This window comes from Anabrus simplex, chromosome 9 (assembly GCF_040414725.1).
Source record: "Anabrus simplex isolate iqAnaSimp1 chromosome 9, ASM4041472v1, whole genome shotgun sequence".
In the NCBI taxonomy this organism is placed as follows: Eukaryota; Metazoa; Arthropoda; class Insecta; order Orthoptera; family Tettigoniidae; genus Anabrus; species Anabrus simplex.
This window is the reverse complement of record NC_090273.1, coordinates 43,740,768-43,768,372: the sequence shown is the minus strand read 5'-3', so window position 1 is coordinate 43,768,372 and position 27,605 is coordinate 43,740,768. Positions and strand designations below refer to the sequence as shown.

At 41.1% G+C, this 27,605-nt stretch overlaps 1 protein-coding gene across 1 annotated transcript in view; it reads left to right on the top strand.

Annotated features, from left to right (window-relative positions):
• Positions 1-1,657: 1,657 nt before the first annotated feature.
• The window catches only part of LOC136880850 (TOG array regulator of axonemal microtubules protein 1), a 437,167-nt gene continuing 411,219 nt past the window's right edge, over positions 1,658-27,605 (top strand). Inside the window, exons 1-4 of the mRNA XM_068229140.1 lie at positions 1,658-1,737; positions 3,639-3,903; positions 5,518-5,890; positions 8,525-9,705. Of these exons, the coding sequence (XP_068085241.1) occupies positions 1,658-1,737; positions 3,639-3,903; positions 5,518-5,890; positions 8,525-9,705 (1,899 nt within the window). The remainder of the gene's footprint in view (positions 1,738-3,638; positions 3,904-5,517; positions 5,891-8,524; positions 9,706-27,605) is intronic.

The window sequence follows — 27,605 nt, the reverse complement described above, 5'->3', positions numbered from 1 at the left end:
CAGCCCCCTTCGATTGCCCCTCCCCACATGCGCGGCTGATTCCCGCGCAGGACGTTTACAAAGTATTTCGACTATAGAAAACGCATATATATTCCATCTTTTCTGGAAAACGATTTTTAAACCATATATTTGTCTCAGGCCATGCGGTTTCGCGTCAGTTCTGCAAGGTGGCTATTGGGAGTAGAAGTTATTTTGCTGATTATGATTTGGCTAAATTTGTTAACTATATAATTGATTCTATGGATTATGTTGCCTTTATAATCCTCCACCACAAGAGGACTAAAACAGTGATGATAAATGTAACCAGCCGACAGCGTGTTCATAATTTTAACAATAGTGGCAAGAATAACGTGTGTGTGCTTTAGCATACTATAACTTCTCAACTATGGAAGTGCAATAAGACCTATCTGTGTCGGTGCGACGTAAAGCAACTAGCAGGAACTATGGGATATTTCTGCTCTTACTCCCGTGGATAGACGAATTGCCGAGAAATTGTGGGTTTCCATATAGAAGGTGGCCCATGATATGACTTTCTTCCTACTTTTGAAGTTTTTTCATGTCAACAAAGTGTTTCTTGAAAAAATTAAAAATATTTTGGACTATCACAATTCTTTATTGTCGAACGTAAATCACATAACTGTCTAATCCTTGATAGTAATAGGGACCAATGGTTTCTATGTTATCTCCTAAACTAAGGGCTGCATGAAACTGAATATTAAGAGGCAGGTGGATCACTTTGTGTATGAGAATGTACATTAATAACAGCATTGGCTTTACGCCCCACTAACTACTTTTACGGTTTTTGGAGACGCCGATGTGCCGGAATTATGTCCCGCGGGAGTTCTTTTACATGCCATTGAATCTACCGACACGAGGCTGGCGTATTTGAGCACGTTCAGGAACCACCGGACTGAGCCAGAATCGAACCTGTCAAGTTGGTCTCAGAAGGCCAGTGGTGTGATTATTATTTTAAGAGGAAGTACAACTGGGCAACCATCCTTTGTTAACACTAATCAGAGGGGGAAAAATGAAAGCGGTCCGACACTTCGAAAAATGAAGATATCAGCCAAAGAAAGACAATGGCCACAGAGGGCGGGAAAACTAAAGACTCTCTAGGCCTCTATATCTAATACCACCAGGGTCGGAAAAGAACAAGAATGACCAAGAGAGGTCAGGTAGGATAGATGAAAATGAGGAGCCTGGCACAAGTTAGTGGAGACAATGTCAAGACTCAGAAAGGGGTCCCGTGGTCGCCAGCCCACGCTTCCAAATTTAGAGCCCCTAGGGCCCCTGTTAGAGCCTCTTACGAGAGGCAGTGGATATCGTAGGTATTATTCTATCTTTCACACCCACAGGGGTAAAAAATTAGAGGGTTTTTTAGAATGGTTTTCTCGTGAGAAGAGCTCCAAGCAATATTAATTATAAGTCAGCTGTAGAACAGAACGTTGTAAGTAATATTTTAAAAATGCGGGTTTGTGTAGTCAAATATTCCTTGAATGATTTAAAGAAACAAGTGGAAGAAATGAAAGCAAACATGCATGTGAAACAGATTTGTTTTTGTTACAGGATGTACCTAGCTCACTCCGCAGAGCCCGAAGAAGTCCTGAGAGCTATTGTCAGGTTCGGCTTGGAGAAACCAGACAACCCCAACGTGCCCATGGGGGTGATCCTGAGCATCCCCTCCTTGCTGTTTCCGCTAGTGGCGCCTCAGAACGGAGTCATCATTTCTCAGCAAGGGTGAGTGACTTCGATGTCACCGATCAATACTCGCCATGAGTTTACTCACTTTCTTCCCAGAATTAATCATATCAACGCCGTTGGCGCAGATTTAATTAACTATTGATCACCTCCTCCTCTGTTATATTATGATTTTAACAAAGCGAGCAGGTCAAGGTTCCGTAACGGCAAGCGCTCTCCTGGAACAGGACATTACTCATCACTCGAAGAAAAGCTGCCCAAACCCCTGTAGAGACATTGCTCCACAGTTAATGACACTGTCATAAAGTAAGATGGATCATTTATCCTATTTATCCTGAGAACGTTAGGGGTACACTTAGTTCGGCGCCTGCTTCCAGTAATTCGACCGTGCCAGGGATGAATTGAAAGAAGTCCCGTCTAGCAGTGAGGATAGGAAATGTGCTGGCTGCCGAAGCCTGTCGCACTCCTCTGGGTCAGCGATTAATGACTGGCGGATGAAATGAAGTGATATTGGAGTGTGTTGTTGGAATGAAAGATGACAGGGAAAACCGGAGTACCCGTAGAAAAACCTGCCCCGCCTCCGCTTTGTCCAGCACAAATCTCACATGGAGTGACCGGGATTTGAACCACGGAACTCAGTGGTGAGAGGCCGGCGCGCTGCGCCTGAGCCACGGAGGCTATTAATCATCATCATTATCATTATCATCATCATCATCATCATCATATTATTATTATTATTATTATTATTATTATTATTAATATTATTATTATTAGGAAACGTACTTTTAGGCTATTTTTTGCCTTTTTGAGTTCATATTACTTTGATTCCTTTCCTGTGGGCTTCTTTTCTCTCCTTAGTTCCAGATATTCCAGCTATCTTCTTCGGGTTGCCCTCTTGATTAAATTAGAATTTGTGAATTTTTTATCTAAAGATTTCCCTATTGTACTAATTGGTGTGTGTGTGTGTGTGTGTGTGTGTGTGTGTGTGTGTGTGTGTGTGTGTGTGTGTGTGTGTGTGTGTGTGTGTGTGGCTGGACTGACACACTTTCCGAAGACGGTGCCTAGCAGTGGTAGATAATGTAACAATCTCGCCGCGTTAGCACATAAGGACTTCTAACCTACTAAAGGAGAAGTAATTATTCATTATCCAAAAATTGTCCTTAACATCGATTTGCGTAACATAATAAATAGAAGCAATCTCGTAGAAATTCCATAATATCCCATGGGGTGCCATCAATCACAAAGGCATAATGAAAATTAGTGTAGGAAAAACGAGGGTTGAAGAAGTCCATTTTTATGGTGGTAGCAGATACGTGGGTAGAGGAACGAAATTGCTTATGCTCGAGCAGTGATAGATCGAGAAGACAACAGTTTTCATTGTTGGTAGATAAATGGCTTAAAACTCTATGAACGTCCGCAATGTTAGGAGGAGTAATAGGCATATTCGCAGGATGTAGGCGAAATTCTAATTCTCTCCTAAATAATTATAGACTTACATTTGACCTAAATGAATAACCTTTAAGAGTACAATTTCTTCATATTTAGTTATGGTGTTCACTTGGAGTTATGTCGTGTGAAATCAAACAGTCCACTCACTATCAGACTTGAAGTTTCGCCAAGATTTTATTTATCTTTCAAAGGAGAAACCAAGTGACTTTTACTACCAAGAAAACTCCAGACTTCCACGCAATATGGAATAACTAACTACTTGTCGATACCTAGCGACCAATGAGTGTACCTTTTCAACAAGGGAACAACGGAAAAATTTGTTTCGAATTGTGTCACATTTAAAACAGTCATGGTTTCCTCTGAGAAAGAAAAGCAAGTTCTCTTTGAAACGTCAAATATTCTCGTTGAGCACGATATAATACATAACGGTCAGCACGTTTGGTATTTACGATTGTGAAGGCTTAATTCAAAGTTTTCTTCTACTTTGGTAGGTTGGTCCATCTGGTGAGCGCGCTGTCCAAACGCCTGGTACAGGTCACTTACCAGGAGCAGGCACTGCGCACCCTGGTGAAAATCCGAGACATGGTGGGAGATGCCAAGTTCGATCGCTTCCTCGAGGGCTTCCATCCGCAGTGTAAAAGGGACTTCGACATTCTGTGTCAAGTCTACGAGGTGCGACCTTCCTCGCTAGGAGACTCTGGGATCGACCTTCAGCTCATATCAGGGGCTGAAGACTTCCAGTTACCAGATGAACAGGTGAGACTTTCGTAGGTTTAAATCTGATTGTATTCGAGGGTTGATACTCCTCAGTTTACCAATCTGGAGGAATCTTCTGACAATTAAGGAAAATAAAATCGTTCTTGCAAGGCTGTCTTTACCTTGGGTCTACTGAGAAAAGTGAAGACAGGAACCAGGAGAGATGAAAAAGGTTTGTCACCTTCTCTAGCATTGAAATTACTGGAAATTATAAACTGTGGTTATTGACGCAATAAAGATCAAGGAGCCAACACAGTTTTAAACAGTGGAAATTTTAATTTAAGTTTACAGACAACACTGTAAAATATCTTAATTCATTACATACCACTATTTTGCTTGAAAAAGTACCAGCGAATGTAATTATTTCCTTTAGGTTATGAATGTCTCAACCAACACCATTAGATTTACACTTTAGATATCTGACTTAGTCTTAGTGTTTTGATGCACTTCTATCTACTGGCGATCCTAAGGGACGAGAATTCATGTTTGAATCCCGAGAGCGGCCGTGGATTTAGCTGTGGTGGTGGTGATTACTGTTTTAAGAGGAAGTTAATATAGGCAACCATCCTCTATTAACACTAACAAGAGAGAAGAAATTGAAAGGGTCGGACACTTCGAAACATGAAGATATCGGCCACAGAAAGACAAGGGCTAAGATGGGCGTGAAAATTAGAGTTCCTCGACACCTAATACTGTCGGGGTCGGAAAAAACAAGAGTTGTTGAAGTGAGGTCGGCCAGGATAGATGAAAGTGAGGAGCCTGGAACAAGAAAGTGAAAAAGCACAGAACTCAACTAAGGGTCCGTGGTCGCCAGCCTATGCTCCTGCGGCCCCTTTTGGTCGCACCTTACGACAGGCAGGGGATACCGTGAGTGTTATTCTACCACCCCCACTCACAGGGGGTAGGTATATAAAGCCTTTATTAACCGAGGTGAAGTTAGGACTCTTGGCCCTCTGTTACACTTAACCACATACATATTATTACTTATTAATACTACAAAACTGATTGAAACTTAAAATAATAAGAACTACAAAATAATATTCATGTTTAATACAAAATATTAATATATACAATATACACAAAGAAAGGAACTATATTCATGATAAAGATTCGAAAAATATAAACTTCGTTACAATGACTCGAAGAAACACAAAAGTAACAAATACTAATAACAGAAATATTAAATAAATTTAACTCGTTCTTGCAATATTAGATCAAAAAATTAACTACTGCAATTTCTACTAACTGTATTTACTGCTAAAGAGCTTAATGAATCCAGGTAGGTATAATACGAAAGTAATAGATTTCAAATAATTTACTTCTGCCCGATAACTAAATTTAATTTCAGGTACCGTAATTAACTTAATATTTTCTCTAACTGTACATTAATCTGCTAACATCATTTTCACACACAATCACTCGTTCCGCTCATACTGGTACCTTGCTGGAAGCACTTAACCAGAAACTCGTGGTAAGAGGTTTTAAATGTAAGGAACAAGAATTGTGATAGTAAATTGCGACCACGGGGGGGGGGGGGGGGAATGCTAGTTATTTCACGTCTGGAAAGCTTGAAAAATGTCATTTTTCGTTGGAATGATAAATATTATTTTACAGGGTAGCGGATATTGGAGCGATGAGTCTTCGCCTGCAGCGCCCACCACCTCATCGACTCCACCGTCTGAGGACTCAATGTACCGTGGGGACGCCGATCGAGACCCAGTTTATCACAAGAAGCAGCTAGAGACTTCACTGTACAGTCATGTGCAAGAACAAGCGAGAGAAGTAGCGCCCCCTACAACCGTGAATGAGGAGAAGTCTCCAACAGAACCCGCCAGGGAGCAGCAGCAGGTGTCCGAGGAGGACACTGACAGTGATAGAGAGTCCTCCATGTCGTCAGCCGACGATGAAGACGAGGATGAGGACGATCTGAGCGAGGATGATCATACCAAGACCGAGGATGAGCCTTCTGTAGCGACTGAAGTCCCTGGTAAGTAAAACATCGTACAAAGCGTACACGAATTATTATTATTATTATTATTATTATTATTATTATTATTATTATTATTATTATTATTATTATTATTAGCGTATAACCTCACCACCTGGACATGAGTTTGTTCTGGTATTTCTTTTGGCATATTAATTTCTTCTGTTGCAGTTTCAAAATTCTCTGTCATTATTGCAATATCATACTCGAAAAACTAAGCTCTAGATTTCCAGTCTGCTCTTCTTTCTCTTCTTCTAATTATTATTATTATTTGGATTACTTCTCTCCCCACGCTTCTTGTAGATTGGACATATTATACCTGTTTGCCATGCCTTAGGAAACTCCAAAGAATCAAATATCCTATTGAACAATTTTACTAATATTTCCAGCATTTGTTGACTTTTTACTGCTTCTTTCCAAAATTCATTAGTTATACCACTGAAGCCCCCCGCTTTCCTACATTTGACCTTTCTAATCATTTCTAAAACCTCACATTCTGATATTTCTTCATCTAAGCAGGGGATACAAATCTCTAAACCCCTCGAGATATCCATACATGTTCTATTATTTATCCAAGTAATTATTATTATATATAAATATATATGCATACGAATAAGCCCATTAAGACTTAGAAAATGACTTAGAGGCGTGCATTTGCCTTCCACCGTAGCCACATTTCTTTAATTATTTTACTGTGGGCTTCTTTTCTGTCTTCAGACCAGATTGTTCCAGTCTTTTTCTTTGATCTTTCCCCTTTGGCCAACGTGCCATTTGTAAATTTTGAATCTGAATACTGCCCAGTTTTAGATATCTGCTGGTGTAATTCCTGCCTGTTTCAAATCGGTTTTTATTTCGCTAATCCATTTCAATATGTCTGCTTTTGCTTTACTCCTGTTTTTATAGAATTCCAACATTTGTTGCGTAAGTCTGTCTGCATGCGTTCTTTTAATATGTCCATAGATTTCAGCCTGAGTTTTCTAATGCACTGTGAATATTTGTGTATTGTTTGATTTTCTGTCTGCCTCTAAGTTGGTATTGTCCGTTGGTGAATTTTGGGCGTAGAAATTTTCTTATGATTTTGCATTCCTTTTCCTCATTGTTTTCAATGTCTGCTTTCCTGTTCAAAATTAGCGTCTCTGATCCATAAAGACATTCTATTTTAATGACTGTATTATAAAGTCTTAACTTTGTGTACATGTACTTTTTTGTTATAGATATTTTGGGTTGGTCGATATGCGATTTCCATCTTTTGGCATCTAATTGTACTGAATTTTGTTCTAAGTCTATTTTCCTGAATTATTTCACCAAGATAATTTTCTTGTGATCCTCGTTTAATTTGTCTATATTTTGTCTCCATGAATGTTGATGCATGTTCGTTGCAGGTCATGTATTCTGTTTTTCAAAAGATATATTTTATTATTATTATTATTATTATTATTATGAGAAAACGGAAATGATGGTGTTCAGATCAGGAGGGCAAATACCAAAATCGACAAGAATCACCTTACAAGGGAAAATAATATCGATCCCCAAAGAATACACATATCTAGGGATAACACTCCAGCCGTCTGCAAAATGTTTCACTACACACACAATAGAGAAAGCGACACAAGCAATTAGAGCGATAAACGAAATAAGCTTCATCAGAACACTAAGTCTTGACACAGCAATGGCGCTCTTCAAATCGAAAATCGTCCCAATACTTACGTATGGGATTGAAATTATATGGACACACCTGAATGATAAGAACTTAGCAACACTGGAAAGAAATGAAATGGCGTATGGCTTTTAGTGCCGGGAGTGTCCGAGGACATGTTCGGCTCGCCAGTTGCAGGTCTTTTGATTTGACTCCCGTAGGCGACCTGCGCGTCGTGATGAGGATGAAATGATGAAGACGACACATACACCCAGCCCCAGTGCCAGGAAATTAACCAATGATGGTTAAAATTCCCGACCCTGCCGGGAATCGAACCCGGGACGCCTGTGACCAAAGGCCAGCACGCTAACCATTTAGCTATGGAGCCGGACACTGGAAAGAGTTAAAGCAACATACATCAAAAGAGCAATCGGAGTGGCAAAAACAACAAGATCCAGATTAGTCTACCTTCTCGCACGGGAAACTTTCCTCATAGAGGATTTAAGGACAATATACCCCCTACCTAACACAACGGCATCGGAGAACCTACTAAGGACACTAATAAGGAAAAGAGAAGAAGTACCCACGGAATTCTATGGAACTGGGGCCATGATCGATCGTACATGGACAGCAGCAAATTTTGAGATGAGGCACATGTTTACAAGACTTGCAGTACATGGATTCCACCATGTCATCTGCGAAAACACAACATAGCACGAACCGTCAAACTCATGCAAGTGTACATTATGTGGACAGTTATGTGAACGATATCACTTAGAACTCTGCAACAAGAGGACTAGATCAATCAGAGACTATGCGTCCAATGGTGCAAGTGTCAAAATGTTATAACACCTTTCACTAATGTATGGCTATTTTGCTGCAATAAATGATTTATTATTATTATTATTATTATTATTATTATTATTATTACCTGAATATGCTATGCTTCCTTTACGTTCAGGAAATACACGCATATAATTATATTCTTCTTCACACAGCCGAGACCCCTGCGGCCGAAAAAGAAGCAGAAGATTCGCCGGTATCTGGCCGAGTTGTGCTGGAGACGGAGATAAAATTCAGTGAGGACACGGCCATCACAATGACGATCCTGGAGGAGAACGACAAGAACCACCAGTTCTACGTGGAGCAGGAGGAACCGGCGACAGATGAGGATGACGGTCGCTTCAACGACTTCGTCATGAAGGTACTGACGGACGAAGAATACTATGATGACGACGATGACGTCGAGTTCCCAGAAGAGGACGCGATCAGGAGAACTCCACGCAGGGTCAGGTTTGGTGGGGAGATGGTGATGATCAGGACCCCGGAGAGTGATATACTCAGCGAGGTTCAAGAGGAGGGTGAGGAGCAGGCTAAGGAGGAAATAAAACCTGAAAGGGCAGAGTCGGCAGAGAGCAGAGTTCATAACGAAAAGGATTCCTCTACTCTCGCTGCCAACGCCGACGATGAAGCTGCAATACAAGATCATCATGGTTCAACTGAAAACATTGAACACTTGCCCGAATCCGAAGTATCACAATCAACTCTTGAAGAGAATGTTTCACAAGAAAATACTGAGTCGCAAGAAGTATTGTCTGATGATATTCCTGATATAATACAGAATATTATCGCCCTCCAAAGTGAAAATACTCTTACTTTAGAGACGCCAAGTTCATCCATTGAACGGGAATCACAAATTCTCCAGTTTAAGGACAGTGATATTCAATCTCAAAATACAACAAGTGTTCAGCAGTCCAGCACTGATTCTATTGATACAGATAATTCTCAATCACATTTGAAACAGAAGCAAAATCAATCCAAGGAGTCTAAAGGCTTGAAGAAGAGCCAAATTCCCCAAATGAAGAGACCGAAGCAGCAGCTGGAAGTTAAGGCTAAGAGCCAGCAATCACCTAAGCCCAGCCCTAGCCACATACCAATTCCTGTGACACCAGCCCTTCACCGTCCTCAGCCCAGACGACCAGCGCCCAAACGTCAAGCACGAGTGACGACACAGGACGAAGTAGAAGAGACGTCGCCTGTTCACGACGGCAGCGAATCGCAAACCTGCAGCAGCTCGGAGAGTGACCAGATGGCGGTGGTGATTTACAAGGACGGGGTGGGCAACTGGGAAGACCTGGGCCTGGTGAGCCCTTCCGTCATTGATGGTCTGCGCAACAGGGTGAGTCCAAAATACTTTAGTACTACTATGTTATTGAGAGTTTACTGTATAAACACATATTTCTGCCTTTGTCTAAATGCTGCTAATGTATTTATTTCTTTTTCACCTCGAATGACTCGTATGGACTAAGATGTTAATCCAGGTTAGGTTGCTGAGGCTGCGTGTACCTTCTTGAGAGCTTTCTTTCTCGTCCATGTCTCGTTCTTTCTAACTTACTTACTTTTGCTTTGTTGTTGTTGTTGTTTATCTTTTGACGTTCATTGTTTGTTGTTCCTGTTCTAGTTGCTGTAAAATTGTATACAGATTATTTTTTACAATATGTGGTTAAGTTTAAAAGAGGGCCAGAAGACCTAACTTCACCTCGATCAATGAATACATCAAATATATTGCAGTGGAGAGCCTTGTGTTTTCATGTTGGTTTGCTTTTTGGATATAGGCCTATAGAATGGACTTTTGGATAAAGTGAATTAGTAGTAGCTAGGCCTATAATACATACTACAAAATGAATGTATATTCAGACTATTCGGACTTTTTTGCCGGCCGCGCGGTGTAGGGGTAGCGTACTTGCCTCTTACTCGGAGAACTCTGGTTCGATTTCCGGCCAGGCTAACGATTTTTACGTGGATATGAGGGCTGGTTCGAAGTCCACTCAGCCTACGTGATCAAAATTGAGGAGGTTCTGGTGGTGATATGGCGGCCCCGGTCTAGAAAGCGAAGAATAATGGCCGAGAGGATTCGTCGTACAGACACCCCGTAATCTGCAGGCGTTCGGGACGAACAGCGGTCGCTTTCGGCGCTGTTGCGGCATGGGGTTTGGGGCATTATTAAGACTTCTTTAGCAAAACTGAATCAGCAATGTGTTCCTTTGCGAATGAATGTGTTCCTGTCGATAAGCTTAGATTGTTTTTCGGGATATTAGGCCATGTAGACATTTTGTTAATGTCGACGTTCCAGTTAATCTGCGGTTGCCCTTGTCAAGTTAAAATGACAGGTTGGTGTGCTTCCGTACTATTAAAGTAGCCTACCTGAAGGCTCCAAGGCTTACATAGCGTGTCCCAGAGCGTTCAAACGTATGTCGTCTAGCCGCGAGTACTTAATTGTTTCCAGATTTGGTGATCTGTAAAGTCCCATTCCTTCTTTCCCCGTCAGAATCATTTTTCGTCTCTACCGAGAAGGTATGGAGATAATGAAACATGGCAACTGTTTCGGACTTTCCAACTTTGAACGGGAGATATTGGTAATAGTCTTACCTGGGACATCCTATGTCGAGTAGCTGTCGCCATGTTCCAGCAAGGATACTGCATTGTAGTACGAGAAGTCCTCAAAATGTCGAGCGTACATCTGAGTGCACGCGTGAACACGCCACCTTATTGATTATCGGATACGTTCGAACACTCCAGACATTCAACGTATTCGATGCCAACCTTGTTCCACACGCTGGCGAAGTACTGCAATGTCCGCAACGATCTGCTCAAGACTTAATCCTAAGTACGGACTCTCCCACCATTCTATGTGATAACTAAAACAGGCGTAGCACGTAAACGATCAACCCTAGGACATTTGTTCTCAGGGACATATTGTTGTTGTTGTTGTTGTTGTTGATAATCGCATGGCGCTAAGTCTGGGCTGTGTGGAGGATGTTGCCATACCTCCCACTTGAATCGCTGTAGCAGTTCGGACGTTTGGCGAGCCGAGTGAGGTGTTGCGCAATGCCGCTATCATTTGTTCGGTAAGCTGAAAAACAATCTCGGTGGACGACGATTCCGAAACGATGAGGAGGTGAAAGCAGCCTGTTTCCAGGTGGTTACATAGCGCTGGAGGTGATTTCTACGCATCCAGAATCGAAAAGTTGGTTGACCGTTCCGAGAAATGTTAACAGTCTCTTAGGGACTATGTGGAAAAGTGAACTTGTATTGTATGTTGTCATAGCCGTGTTACCTATATGTAGGCGGTTTCATAAATCGCCATAACTTAGAAGTGCAACTTACTTTTTGATTCGCCCTCGTATGTATGTACTGTATGTACTTACCAGAGGAATAATCCGTTCTTCGTCGGGTTCTCTTGGAGCTATAAATGACAGCTATATCTATATCTAGCAGAATGCAAGGCTACTTAGAGATTTTATTTATTTATTTATTTATTTATTTATTTCATCATCATCATCATCATCATCTGTTTACCCTCCAGGTTCGGCTTTTCCCTCGGACTCAGCGAGGGATCCCACCTCTACCGCCTCAAGGGCAGTGTCCTGGAGCTTCAGACTCTTGGTCGGGGGATACAACTGGGGAGAATGACCAGTACCTCGCCCAGGCGGCCTCACCTGCTATGCTGAACAGGGGCCTTGTGGAGGGATGGGAAGATTGGAAGGGATAGACAAGGAAGAGGGAAGGAAGCGGCCGTGGCCTTAAGTTAGGTACCATCCCGGCATTCGCCTGGAGGAGAAGTGGGAAACCACGGAAAACCACTTCGAGGATGGCTGAGGTGGGAATCGAACCCACCTCTACTCAGTTGACCTCCCAAGCCTGAGTGGACCCCGTTCCAGCCCTCGTACCACTTTTCAAATTTTCGTGGCAGAGCCGGGAATCGAACCCGGACCTCCGGGGGTGGCAGCTAATCACGCTAACCACTACACCACAGAGGCGGACTATTTATTAATTAATTAATTTATTTATTTATTTATTTATTTATTTATTTATTTATTTATTTATTTATTTATTTATTTATTTATTTATTTATTTATTTATTTATTTATTTATTTAATCACGAAGCGCATTTTACTTATACTATCAACAGACTAATTAACAAACTAAACCTTCACAATACAATATAACAAACATAAAAAAAGATAACATGATCAGGTACAGGTACACAGCCTACTAATAACTGCCCTAACCGAAATCCATGAGAATGTCCATACTTATAGCCAAGCCGTCATGGATCAAGATGGCGGCATAACTACTACACATCAACTTATTCTTAAGATACTGTTTACACCGCTCTGGAACATACTTTTACTTGATACTATATCAAGCTCTTGTCCCCTGTTAATAGTGTTAAAGAGAGTTGGCAGGCGGATGGTGGTGATTACTGTTTGAAGAGTTTCATGTGATATGTTAGTACGTTTTGTGTTTTCCATGATTAATGTAGACTAATATACCCTATAGAGTTATAGAAAATGAGTTCTAGTATAGAAACAAAGCGTTGCTGGACCCACCTTATTGTTACGACCCGGTATATCTTATTTCGACAACACCATCCGTTTTCGAAGTTACTGTTACATGACTTGTAAATAGGGACCTGCCTGAAAATTCTCATGTTGAAGTGAAGAAAGAACTGACAGCTGTAGGGTCATGGTTTGCGTGATGCCATCAGGGGTAGCATAATAAAAGACTAGAGGAATAACCTTCACCTATGATCTATGAATACATCGTTGGGCCAGGGAAGCCTCTAATTACTTCCTCTCATCGTGTGTAAGCTCAGAATAGATCACCGGCTTGAATCTGCAAGTAGCCAGTCCTCACTGTGATCCATAATTTAACGTTTCACGTTGATTTTCCATACCAGAAGATTGCTATTAAGTTCACGGCCGAAGTGGTTCAGGTATAAAAGAGTCAATAATAGGGGTGATCTACTTTTGAACAGCTAAAATTCGGTTGACCAAGTGGTTGTGGTGACTTTTGTTTTAAGAGGAAGTACAACTAGGTAATAATCCTCTCTGAACAAATTAAGTGGAAAAAAGTTTATCAAAATAAAACAAAATTATGTATTCAGGGAAGGAATTTCGAAATGAATTACAAAATAAAACAAAAACATGTATTAAGCCGAACAGGTCTTAACAGATCAAATTTCCTGAGTAACAGAAGACTTCGTTCGGCCCCGCGGTCTAGGGGGCAACGCTTCCGCCTGTAAGCCGGCGGCCCCAGGTTCGATTTCCGGCCGGGTCAAGGATTTTTAATTGTAAATGATTAATATCCCTGGCCTGTGGACTGGGTGTTTGTGTCGTCCTTAACGTTCCTTTCCCCACATTCAACACTTTATCTTCCGATATTTACAATATATACGCAGATTACTCACATATTGTGCAAGTAGGGGCAAAAGTTCTTTCTAGGTCGACGCCCCGAACAAATAGCATTTTTTAAAAACAAAAGAAAGAAAAAAAACCACTTGAAATTTGCATATACAGTAGAAGTCCGATAGTCCGGCACGTTCGGGACCGGCCCGGTGCCGGATTACCAAAAATCCCGGACTATCGGGCGCTACCTCTTACTACGATATAGGTAAAGCGTACAGCGAAAACAGCTGTAACATGACGTTTTGCAGTAAAATGTTTATCAGCAGAATCATTAGTTTAATAACACACTCCTCTTTTAAAACGTGTTGTTTCTTATTGCCATTCCATAATAATGCCGAAGTTCATCGATATTTTTATCTGTAAGTCTTCCTTTAACATTTAAGAGTCTTTCTATCTACAACTTCTCTTTTCGTTCTGTCCGTTTCAATTTTTTGAGGCATGTTCCCATCCGTTTTCGAACGTGGGACATACATTAAATTATTGAAATCTGTTTTTTTAAATCATATGGTTGGCTTTCCAGTACTCAGTATAGCACACAGCCTTCTAGGTTGAATATTTCCAGAGATACTGTAGAGATATTTAAGTAAATCAATGCATAACAAATGGATTTTATCAGATACATTTGCACTATTAAATTTGAAATAATAAAAAATACACTTCGATTGGTTTCGACAAATAATGCATCAAATTGTTCACGAGAGATCATTATTAAGAGATAATAACATTTTAAAAATCCTGGAATGGTGCCGGACCATCGGGCGTTCCGGACTGTTATATGCCGGACTAATGGAATTCTACTGTACCCTTGACTAATCCACTCTCACACATAAAGCGAATGACGCTATCATCTGTAGTTACGTCATCGGCTAGTATGAGTTGGAGTGTCTCCTGCAGGCCTAGGCTCCGTTTCAGGCTAGAGATGGGCCGCACTCTGTGAGCAGGTGGGCACGATGAAGTCGGCACCACAACAACACACTGTTTTTTTTTCTCTCGTTAGGAGATAAGAGTGCGTACATCATCCATGACCTATCCTCATACTACACAAAACTACGGCCTCTCTCCTTGAAAGCTGAAAAGTGGGGTGGTGGTGATTATTGTTTTAAGATTAAGTACAGCGTGTTTCAGTGGGATGTCCCACTTTTTAATTCAATCTAGTCTTTGACTGTATAAGAGAACATACATGTACTCAAGTTGAAATGAGAGGACATCTCTGAGAGACATAACGACAGCTCGTACAAGACGTCTTGGAAGTGCCCCTCCTCATCCTCTTGAAACCACATGCTTGCCTGCTTCACCATGTTTTCAGTTACACTTCTGAATACTACTACTACTACTACTACTACTACTACTACTACTACTACTACTACTACTACTACTAAATATTTTCAGGTGGTGCTGGTGGTGATTATTGTTTTAAGAGGAAGTACAACCTGGCAACCATCCTCTATGATCTACGAATACATCAGACCAAGGAATCCTCTAATTGCTTCCTAATCAGAAATAAAAATGGAAGGGATCCGACGCTTCCAAAAATGAAGGTATCGGCAAGTAAACAGTGGGGAGAGAATACTCAAATCTAACAAAGAATTGTACCAAAGAACAGGAGGAGTGATGGGAAAGAGAAGATATACCGACACTTGCTGAGGATGGACAATAATAGACAAATGAAGAGAATCTTTGAATTCTTCAGGCAGAGGAAAATGTTTTCGAAAAGTGAGGTTGGATTTGAAGATGGGGGTTTAGGAAGATTACATCATGGACAGAAATCAATTTGGACAACTCGTCAAAACGTTCCGCGGTTTCCAGGAGACTGGGGAAACGCGAATGGGCAAAGGGAGGTCATATACCGAAGAGCAGAAGGAGAAGGTAGGAGAAATGATGGAAAAGTTACTGGCAGAGAATGAAGGCAGATAAGGCTAAATTACTGCATAGATTGTCAAACGTCGTCCATAGACTGCCGAAACGAACATTTAAAAGGAAACCAGGTGAAAAGAATCCATTGCGCTCTTCAAATTAAAGGGAATATATTAGGCAAGATATCTATGTACATTATTTATTTCCTATGGATTTTTAAACTACGTAAATATATTATTATTATTATTATTATTATTATTATTATTATTCATTTTTAATTATTTTTAGTGCTAACAGTGACCTAGAAAAACGCCTGTGGTTGGGGGTGGTACAATAACACCCACGGCATCCCTAAGAGGTGACTAAAAGGGGCTCCAGGGGCTCTTAACTTGAGAGCGTGGGTTGATGATCGCGGGGCCCTTAGCTGAGTCCTTGCATGCTTTTCACTTGTACCAGACTCCTCACTTATATCAATCCTAGCCGACCTTCCTGAATGCACCGGCTAACAACATGTATGTTCTAAACTACGTCGAACTATCTTGGCGTCCTGGGAATCGGAGTGGCTAGTTATCCGAAATCCCAACGAGCTGAGAACAATTAAGAAGACAACTGCAGCGTGGCGATCTTCTTTCTGGCCTTCACGGAGAGAGGCCATAGTATTGTGTAGATCAGCAGTAGTCGTGTCATCGGTTAGTATGCGTTCGAGTGTCTCCTACAGGCCGAGGCTCCGTCTAAGGCCAGAGAGATCGTCACACTCTGTGAGGATGTGGGCCACGGTGAAGTTGGCACCACAAGAACACACTGGGCTATCTTCCCTCTTTAGGAGATAAAAGTGCGTAGATCATCACCTTTTCCAATCATGTCCAACGTTCTCGCTGCATTCAAGTTCAACAACAGTGTCCAGATGCCTCAAATCCCCATATGATAAAACCGTTTGGTTAGAGGTGTTCCTTGCCAGTTTAAATGCCATTTCCATTTTCCTCTCCCGCTCCTTAATCTCATTCTCTTCCGACCCATTCTCTTGTAGTACTTAACGCTTTACCTAACTCTCCTTATTATTTTGTCTCCTAACTTCAACAACTGAGGGACCTCTTTAATATTGGTCATGGCCGCAGTCTTCTCAATGAGCTTGCACCCGGGAGATAGTGGGTTCGAACTCCACTGTCGGCAGCCCTGAAGATGGTTTTCTATCGTTTCCCATTTTCACACCAGGCAAATTCTGGGGCTGTACCTTAATTAAGGCCACGGTCGCTTCCTTGCAACTTCTAGGCCTTTCCTATCCCATCGACCTATCTGTGTCAGTGCGATGTATAGTAAATTGTTTTTAAAAAATGTCTTCTCAAAATAAATTGAAGCCCAGTCTCCTTTGCTATCATCTGGAGCTTTTCAATCCTTTTCTTAGCTATTGCTATATCGTTTGAGAGTATTACTAAATCATCAGCAAATGCCAAACAATCTATATTTATACTCTTCTTACCTCTCCCAATCTTGAAAGTCTCTTTGTTAGGAATTCCCTTCTTCCACTCCCTGACAAATTTTTACAGAACGCAGTTGAACATGATTGGTGAGAGTCTGTCGTAGGACAGGTATCCCAATTTTGATAAAACCTTCAATACTCGTATTTTAAAGGTTTACATTGAGCCGAAAGTATTATGTTATTATATTTATGTTTCGTGTCCATGGACGTATAACGTGCATATGCTTATCCTGGTTAACATAGCGTCAAGGAACAGCACCATTAGATCTCTGATGTGAAACATGTATAAATTCTATGTAGATGGTTTTGAGAGCGATCGTTTTGTATTCTCAGAGAGGCACTGAATGTTTTTTTTCTTCTTCTGACAGGATAAGTTTCGTAGTGATAATAAAGTTGTTTTAGAAATACGTAAAAGTGTTCTCGTGTGATATTTTTATTGCGTAAAATAGAAAATCGCATATAGAGAACGATAAGTCCGTCACCTGTTTATTAATGTTACTGTTATATTTAACATGATCCTCTCCGTAGGTAACGTGGATATTATCCCCGAACGTTTTTTCTTCTTAAATTTCATTGAGATTACAGCTTCTAACTGACCTCAGATTTTTGCCTAAAATATTTTTGAAAGCCTCAGAAATGCTTGGTGATGAGAAACATAAAATCACCTGGTTACAATGGATTTGAAGACTGTATCTGAGACTGTAAAGTGAACGTAGGATGACCTCTCACTTTTCAAATTGATAAAATCTGTGGTATCGCGTCATCAGTAAAGTACGTCATCAACAATTCTGCCCCTCTTGTCTCGTTCTGAATGTATGCATTATATTGTTCTATTCGCGTCCATTGCAGTAGAATGAGCACGCTAAACCGTCCTTATTACAGAGTTTTGTAAGACGTTGCATGTGATAAGGGATCTTAAGGTGACGTGTACCGTGGTCAAGGTGCTGTGTGGGCGGCTTGAGGTGGTCACATCGATTTCTAGGAGGTGGTGGCACTGCCCATTGAGACGGGTTGTGACCGCTCTGAACTTGAGGACATTTACTTTTCAGATTGGTGCATCAGTTTTCATGAAGGACATCAGATTTTGGAAGTAACGGAGTAAACGTAATCGAATTACTTAAAACGAGTGCTTTTTCCTACAGTAACTTTTCCTTGTAATCATTGCCTTACACAGAATGTAATTTTTATTCATAATTTACTTCTTAAAACAAAATTGCAATCTTAAAATCACAGGAATAGAACCAGCTTTTGGGTGGTTAGGCCGTGTGCATTATGCAGAGTTTCGTCCAGACGTGCCATTTGGACTCATCAGCTGGAATGGCACGCCCCTCCAGGACTCTGCTTAGCAGTGGCAGACCAAACTGTCAATCAATCATCAATCAATCAAGTTATTTCATTCCCACCCTCATGGGGTGGGCGGGCCATCAGCTCAACGAGGAGCTCTTCGGCCATCGGTAAGGAAGAATGTGCGAGAAAATATTCCGCAGTGGAGTATGTATCGTACATACAATGTCAAAAAAGAGTTGCGGAAGGGGCGCGGAGGTACCCGAACCAACAAGGCGGAACCCAGGGAGGACCCGCACGGCCCCCGCCCAGGCAGATCCCAGAAACACCAGAGACGAGAAACTATATGAAGTCTGCTAGGGAGCTCGGGCGCGCATTACAGAAAAGAAAAATAGTACAAAGAAAAGACAAAAATATTCACATATATTCACAAATGTTGAGGAGGAATTGTGAGGGGGTTCGAAAAGTAGGCATAAGTAGAAGGACAAGGGTAATATTGAAGAAGAAGGTAGTACAGATTAGTTGTGAGATTAGTAACGGAAGTGGCCAAGAGGCGTAGGAGTTCTAGGATTGATAGTGGCGGAAGGGTAAACTGCGACTGGGGAACTGGGGGAGGGGGAGATGGCGGCGGTGGGATGGGTGGCGACGGGGGTGAAGGAGAAGGAGGAGGCGTGTAGCGAAGAGATCCAGTAAGCCGTGGGGGGGAGCGAGAGCGCTCCACCCGATGAAGACGTCCTCGAAAGCGGATGCCGGTTGTAAGAAGACGGTCCACATCAGCAGGGGAGGCGAGACGAAGGCGCACCATAAAGGTCGGACCATCAGCGTTGAGAATGCGAAAGACCCGGCGGACAGGAATGCCCTCCTGTTGTAACTCATGAAGGATATCCTGGTCCAAAACGTCTGGAGCAATCCCACGGACGACACAGCTCGGTGGAACAGTCGGTGGAGGAGTTGAAGCAGAATGGTCGGCAGGGCCTTGAGAGGCAGGCTGAACTGGGAGAGTGTCATCCAAGTGAGTTGCAGGTGACGATTGAATAGTAGTAGTGGTTGTAGGGCAGGTGATCGGGGTGGTGGACATAATAGGGGAAGGATGACTGAACGTAACGGTAGAGAGAGAAGTAGACGGAAGGCAGGAAGGGACAGAAGAAGGAGAAACGGAAGTCGTGACGGTAGTGGCGGTAGTGGTGACGGGAGGAGTGGTGGACACAGGAGAGCAAACAGTGGAAGTGGGAGGCTGCGCTAGGGAGGGAAACTTACGGACGAGATCAGGATCGGAGGCGATTTGCTCTAGAATATGGGCCGGAGTACGGAGAACGGTATGGTAAGAATCAAAGATGTTCATACTGCGTTTGTTGAGAGCGTTCAGCACATAACCAGGGTGAGGAGCAAACGCAACGATGTCCGGAGAAGGCTGGCCCGAGGAAGCATCTTGAAGGCGCAGTATCACTGTAGCGGGAAATTGGCCATCATCATGCAGCCAACGGCGAATTTGAGACGGAGTAAACTGAGTGTCCACATTTTTAACTAAACAGGAGAAAGACTCCATAATGAGGAAAGGCGACAGCCAACGAGGCGTCTGCCCATGAGATTGTTCTTGGGCCGACTGAGCCGCAGCAAGAAGGAGCGCCACCCAGCCGAAAAAATATGTGGACAGGTGTAGTAGGAGATGGATTGACCAAACTGTGTGGCCCCGCCGTGTTAGCAAATCAAGTTTGCTAACCTGCTAAAGGAGAAATGACTTCTCCGTTTAAAAAATGCTCCCCCATTGGAGATACAATTTCAAAATTGAAAATTGCAAATTGAAATTTGAAAATTGCAATCGTTACATTCCGGTAATCGATGTACATATATCATATAGCAGCAGAAACCGGAAAAATATTAAGTGATTAATACGAATTTATCAATTCAACTATAGCAGAACCAGAGGTAATTTCTTACCTCTCCAGTACTTCCAATGACATCGAACATCACCGTGCAATATTCATCACTTATACCGACGGTGCAAAGTTTACAGATTCAGTTGGTTTTGCATATTTTTGCGTGCAAACACAGGAATATGGCCATTTTTCTCTTCCCTTTGAAGCATCCATCTACACTGCTGAACTTGTCGCCATCCGGGAGGCACTGCATTACTCACAATCCAGAAATTTCCCCAAGATACTTATCATTTCAGATTCTCAAAGTGCTATTAGGAAATTGGGACATCCTCAACGAAACATACGAACACATTCCTACATCTATGAAATATTCGAATTATCGTCTGTCATGAAATCGGGCGGAAAATGTGTGTCATTTTTATGGGTGAAAGGACACTCAGGACTTCCATACAATGAACTGGTTGACAGTCTGGCCAAACAAGGTGCACGTACTGGCTTATTCCTTTCATTACGCCTCCCCTGTACTGATTTTTATGTTACTAGCAGAAGGAAAACTTATGTTGAATGGACAGCTCTGTGGAACAGGACTACTCAACACAAAGGACGATACTATGCCTGCATTCAACCAGCTATCCCTCACAAACCATGGTATCAAGACGTCAGATGGGCCCGAGGCCAAGTAACTACCATTATTCGGATCAGGTTCAACCATGCTTCATTCCCCGCTCACCTCAACAGGATTGGAGTTCTCCAATCAGCACAATGTCCGTGTAGCGCAGAAAACGCGGGAGATGTGAACCACATTATCCTCGAGTGCAGTAGACATACTTCACAACATACTTCACAAAAACTGGTGTTAATATCTAAAGTGTAAGTGTCTTTATTTCAAGTGTGTTTTGCTTCCTTTTTTGCTCTGTTCTAGGTCATTTCTGTTATTTTTTATGTCTTTTAACTTGTTGACCCTTTTTATTTCTCTTTTCTGTAACAATTTTTATCATTGTACATTACTCATGGCCAAATGTCCTATGGACGAAGGTCAAAATAAAGAAAAAAAATCCATCACTGCTGAGGATATTCATTACAATTATCCCTTGAAGTTCCTATGTAGAGCGTCTTTTCAGCAAATGCAAAGATGTACTTTCCTCCAAAAGGTCGAGGCTTAGTAATGAGAATGTTGAGAATTATTTAGTTGAGTAAAAGGCAATTTATCTGAAATGCTAAAAGCAACTAACTAGAATAACATTTTTGGGAAAAATATCATTTTGAAAGCACCAAGGTATCACGTTTAGTCTCACGTCGTGAGCATAGTTTCGCAATGTCTCTATGCTTAAAAAAAGACAAAACCTTTTGCAAACTTTGTTATCATCCAGACCCATGCGAAAGAAAGCCAATAATTTCCATTAAGTTGGCGTTCTGTGAAGTAATTGTAATATTTCTAATTATTATTTCAGAAACTTATTTATAACTTGAAAAAAATCATAGAAAAGCAGCTCGATTTGTTCTGGGTGACTTCCAACAAAAGAGTAGCGTTACAAATGTGTTACAAAATTTGGACTGGAAAGACTTGGGAGAAAGGAGACGAACTGCTCCATTAAGTGATATGTTCCGAGCTGTCAGTGGAGAGATGGCGTGGAATGGCATTAGTAGACGAAGAAGTATGGTTGGTGTGTTTAAAAGCAGGAAAATTACAAAATGAAGATAAAGTTGGAATTCGAGAGGAACAATTGGAACAAATATTCATTTCTAGGAAGAGGAGTTAGGGAATGGAATAATTTACCAAAGGAGATGTTCAATAAATTTTCAAATTCTTTGCAGTTATTTAAGAAAAGACTAGGTAAACAACAGATAGGGAATCTACCACATAGACGACTGCCCTAAATTCAGCTCAGTGGTGTTCGAACGATGGTTGAAAGTGTAATCTGTATCTGTAATTCAGCCAAATTATTTATTTCTTGTACTTTTTCCATCACTGAAGGACATAGACCTTCGGTATCGCGTATCGCACTTACACCTTCCTTTCTGTTTAATTAAATAATATTAATAATAATAATAATAATAATAATAATAATAATAATAATAATAATAATAATAATAATAATAATAATATACTGGATATTTGGCACTAAAATATTGCAAAATAGGGACTATCAGGCATAATAACTTTAAAATGGGCATTACCAATATAGCTGCCTCTGTGGATCAGTGGTAGAGTGTCGGCCTCCGGATCTCAAGATATGTGGTTCACCCGGCAGAGAAAGTCGCATTTTTGAAGGGCGGAGAAAAGTCCATTCGACACTCCAAGTCGTACGGTGTCGGCATTTAAAAGATCTCTGGTGATACATTTGGTGGTTGCCCGACAAAATTCCTTAAATATCAGCCAAAGACGCCCAAGAGAGATCCGGTTTACTCCGTCTGCCATCTAGTAGGCCTAGAGTAAAACGGAACGTCGAAATTGGCGAGCAGACAGCCAAATAGCGTGAAATTAAAACGTCTGCACACGGTAGCTGAGGCCATACGATATTTATTATTATTATTAACAATATGTACTATACTTATATGTAGATTTCACTTCAAATCCTTTCAAAATGTGTATGGCATTACTGGATTATATTTTGAAAGATTTCTTCAAAATTGTACAGAACCATTTGCATAATTTAAAGTAACTGCCATTGAAATAAAAATAATCCATCTTTGGGTACCTCTCCGAAAGTAATGACTCTTACGATTAACATTCTTTACATTTCAAAACAAATTAACTAAATGCAATTTCGTTTCTACTGTCTTCTTAGTTTTATGAGTAGGCTGAACTCTACCTCGTTTTATTTGCTATCGATATTTTAAGAACATAAACATATATCTATAATTGAAGACCTCCCCGGAATAAGGATGCACTGTTAAGTAACAAATCAGTATTTTTCAAGAGAAAGGAAAATATTTTTCGGTTTATTTCTTTTTTCTTTCTTTTGCTATTTGCTTTACGTCGCACCGACACAGATAGGTCTTATGGCGACGATGGGATAGGAAAAGCCTAGGAATGGGAAGGAAGCGGCCGTGGCCTTAATTAAGGAACAGCCTGGTGTGAAAATGGGAAACCACGGAAAACCATCTTCAGGGCTGCCGACAGTGGGGCTCGAACACACTATCTCCCGATTACTGGATACTGGCAGCACTTAAGCGACTGCAGCTATCGAGCTCGGTCAGTTTATTTCATGGCATTCCCTATATGAACCAATTTCAAATGCAAGTGTGCAAATGACTTTAACAAAAAATATTTTGTTGTTACAACTTAAGGTTTAGAAAATAATGTAGGAACTGGTAGTGATACAATAGAAAATAATCTTCAAGTGTCCGACTCGTTGGCTGAACGGTCAGCGTATTGGCCTTCGGTTCAGAGGGTCCCGGGTTCGATTCCCGGCCGGGTCGGGGATTTTAACCTTAATTGGTTAATTCCAGTGGCACGGGGGCTGGGTGTATGTGTTGTCTTCATCATCATTTCATCCTTCATCATGACACGCAGGTCGCCTACGGGGGTCAAATTGAAAGACTTGCACCTGGCGAGCCGAACCCGTCCTGGGATATCCCGGCACTAAAAGCCATACGACATTTCATTTTTCAAGTATGTCTTACGTTTGTATATACAGTCGAACCTCAATATCTCGAAAATCCATTACTCGAATTTCCAGTATCTCGAAGTAACATAAATTTCCCGGCCGTTTGTCCTATTCTTCACCTGTATTTATTTTTCTACTACTCGAAATTCGGTTACACGAATTTCTCGATTTCTCGAAGCAAACATTTCCTCCCTTGAAGCAAAAAATACTCTGTAACTCGAATTGTGTGCAACATTAACTGTGCAGTACAGCATTTGTGGTTTGTGAGGAACAGTTAACTAATATAGAAAGATTTACAGTGATGCTGGGAGTACAAAAGCAAGCCCCGAAGTCGCGGATGACAAGCTCCATTTACGAATCTCGGTCAAGAAGTGTCAAGGTGAAGGAAGGAGAGGTTAACAGTAACAAACGGATTTTTTCAAAAGGTGATGGTGGTGATTATTGTTTTAAGAGGAAGTACAACTAGTCAATCATCCTCTATATAACACTAATCAGAGGAAAGAATTGGAAGGGATCCGACACTTCGAAAAATGAAGGTATCGGCCAAAGATAGACAAGGGCTACGAAGGGAGTGAAAATGAAAGACTCCCTAGCCCTCGCAAACCTAATAGCGTTGGAGTCGGAAAAGGACAAGAGTTGACCAAGAGAGGTTAGATAGGATAGATAAAAGTGAGGAGCCTGGCACGAGTAAGTGGAAGCAATGCCAGGACTCAGGTAAGGGCCCCGTGGTCGCCAACCCACGCTCCAAAGTTCAGAGCCCTTTGGGCCCCTTTTAGTCGCCTCTTACGACAGGCAGGGGATACCGTGGGTGTTATTCTACCGCCCCCACCCACAGGAGAATTTTTTCAAAAGGTGTTAACCGAAGTATGTTTCTTGTTTCACTATTGCATGTAGGCCTACTTGTATTCTGTCTTCTAAGAAGTTACTATAATAAGTGTCATAATTAAAGTGGTGCCATAAAATAGAGTTCGTTTGCATATTTTTAAATACTGTTAAAAATTATGCATTCGGTATACGCCCGTAGATACTGTACATATGATTCATTTATGTGCTATACATGCTCAAAAACGGTATTCTCTATATCTTGAAATGTCGATAAGACGAAATAAAATTTAGCTCCCGAGGTGATTCGACATATTGAGGTTCTACTGTAAACAGAAGAGAAATCCTATACATGAACTTTGAACAAAAAGCAAATAATAATGTTAGTATTAATAAAAATAACAACAATAACAAAAAATTGTAAGAAGATATTTCAGAATGTAGATGAGATTTCGTCCATGCCCTTTATATAAAAGATCTAATACACCCGGTAATGAACCTACACAAGCACTGTCCACCATCTTGACTGACGTGTTCCATCCTCACACCACCGAGAACAAATTTCTGCGTTGCCTACGCTATAATAGAAGGCCTGGACAAGCCGACACATTTCTGGGTGAACAAAGTAGTTCAGGTAATGGCCACTTGGATCGCGTTTATGTTCTGTTGTTCTCATGTTCTGTCTATATCCTTATATTGAAGATTCATACAATAACGCGAAATAATACGTTTTTATTATCATTATTACCGGTGTGAATCAGATAGAAATATATAAAACAACTTAGAACACACTACACTTCATAGATTTCTTTCATTTTGCACTTGTTTATCACACAAGAGTAAAGAATAGAGCTTCAATATAATTTCAACACTTTGCTGCTCAGAGGCTTGCTGTTGAATTTGTTTAAGAAATCACAGTCATTAGTCACTTTCTTTGCATTAATATCAAGAACAGGCCTGAAAAATGTTGTAAGTATAATATATGGCGTGATGTATGCTTGATCACAGTCGCGGCACTGAAACGTCTCCTTAAACTATGGAGCGATAAGGAATTTCAGCTTTCGGACAAGGTTACATTTTCCGAGATACCCTAACGCCCGCGTTGTAAAAATTAATACATTTTTAAGAAGAAGACGAATTTGCGTCGGCACTTTGTCTGGGAACAGAATTCCCCTCACAGTACTTACACCGTAATCTGATTCGACAAAGTGCAACCTACATATTCTGGAGTTATCATTAGGAGCCCAAAGATATCCTTTTCTGCTGCCCTGTCGAGAAATAGCAAGCTTCCATTTCTCCCGTAAACCAGATCTTTAGGAAAAAGATGAACATTTATATTTGTGTATATTTCTTCGCTGTGTCAGATGTGCGATTAGGCACGCAACAATAAACCATCTTAACCTACATTGGCTCCAGGGGCTCTGAAAAGTTTGAGCGTGGGTTGGCGACTACGGGGCCTTAGCTGAGTCCTGGCATTTCTTCCACTTACTTGTGCCAGGCTCCTCACTTTCATCTATCTTATCCGACCTTCTTTGGTCAACTCTAGTTGTATGCCGACCCCGACGCTATTAGGTTTCCGAGGGCTAGGGAGTCTTTCATTTTCAAGCCCTTCGTGGCCCTTGTCTTCCTTTGGCCGATACTTTCATTTTTTGAAGTGTCGGGTCCCTTCCAGTTTTTCTCTCTGATTAGTGTTATATAGAGGATGGTTGCCTAGTTGTACTTCCTCTTAAAACAATAATCACCACCACCACCTTGACGGTAATTTGGAAGCACATTACTAAACAAATGTTAAATGGATCTCAGCAACCATCCATATATTGCAAATCGTGGGACCAAATAACGCCTTACCTTAAAAAATGAAGTTTAATATGTTATTTCTTCTCATAAAACATGTTGCAGTAACACATGGAATCATAGAATTTACACCAAACAACAGAACATAAACGCGAACCTAGCGGTGAAAAAGAGAAAAACTATTACCTCGCTTTTAATGCAAGAAATTGTCTTTCTGTCCAGGCCTTCTAGTATCCAGTAGGCTTTGATTTCTGCTGGCTGTAGACCAGCTTGTAGTTCAAATGTAAAACGTAAGATGACTCAACAGCATAGAGAAGTGATGATACACGTTACTCCCACTGAGATTCACTTTTCAAAAATGTGTTGGCTACATCCTTATTCCAGGGAGGTCTTCATTTTGTGTCGATTTACGCCTTTCATAGGTTTAGTGAAAACGCTGATCGGTGCGAATGAAAAGATTAGAGTTGCTTGTGACTCCCCGGCTTTTCTTCCACACAAAGCATATTTATGAATCGTGGGTCTATATGCACTTTTTCACACTTTTCAATGATCTTGCAGAAGCGTGAACCTTCAGTCCATAGCACTTCACAATCTAATTCCTTAACGAATTTATTGACCTTGGTTTTTATTGGAGTTACTTCCTTAGATAGGATGATATGACTACCGAGTAAAAAACACAAAATACTATTGAACACTGTCGCACCCCTTGCAGAATATAGGCTCTGAAGAAGTGGCAATTATTGTTTCTAGTACCGGGAGCTACACCCCAACGCCGCGCATTCAAATTCAGCGCCTAAAGAACTCCTCTATTGGCAAAACAATGAAACTGAAACTATACCTACTTAAAACTTTACTCGGAAGATGTCACCGCTAAAATCTGATGTAATTTTGTTATTATGAAGTTTCCTGAACGGTGTGAATTTCTACTTGTTTTGTTTTCCATTCAGCAAGAAGTTTGGACATTCTTCCACAGATGTCTCTACTAAAAACTATGATCATGCACCCTGGTGCGAGGAATAACAACTTATTATTCAAAGAAGTTTTCTATTGATAAGTTTCTTTTTCTGATTGATGTTCATTTATTTTTGGGTTGGCAATATTCCTTTTTA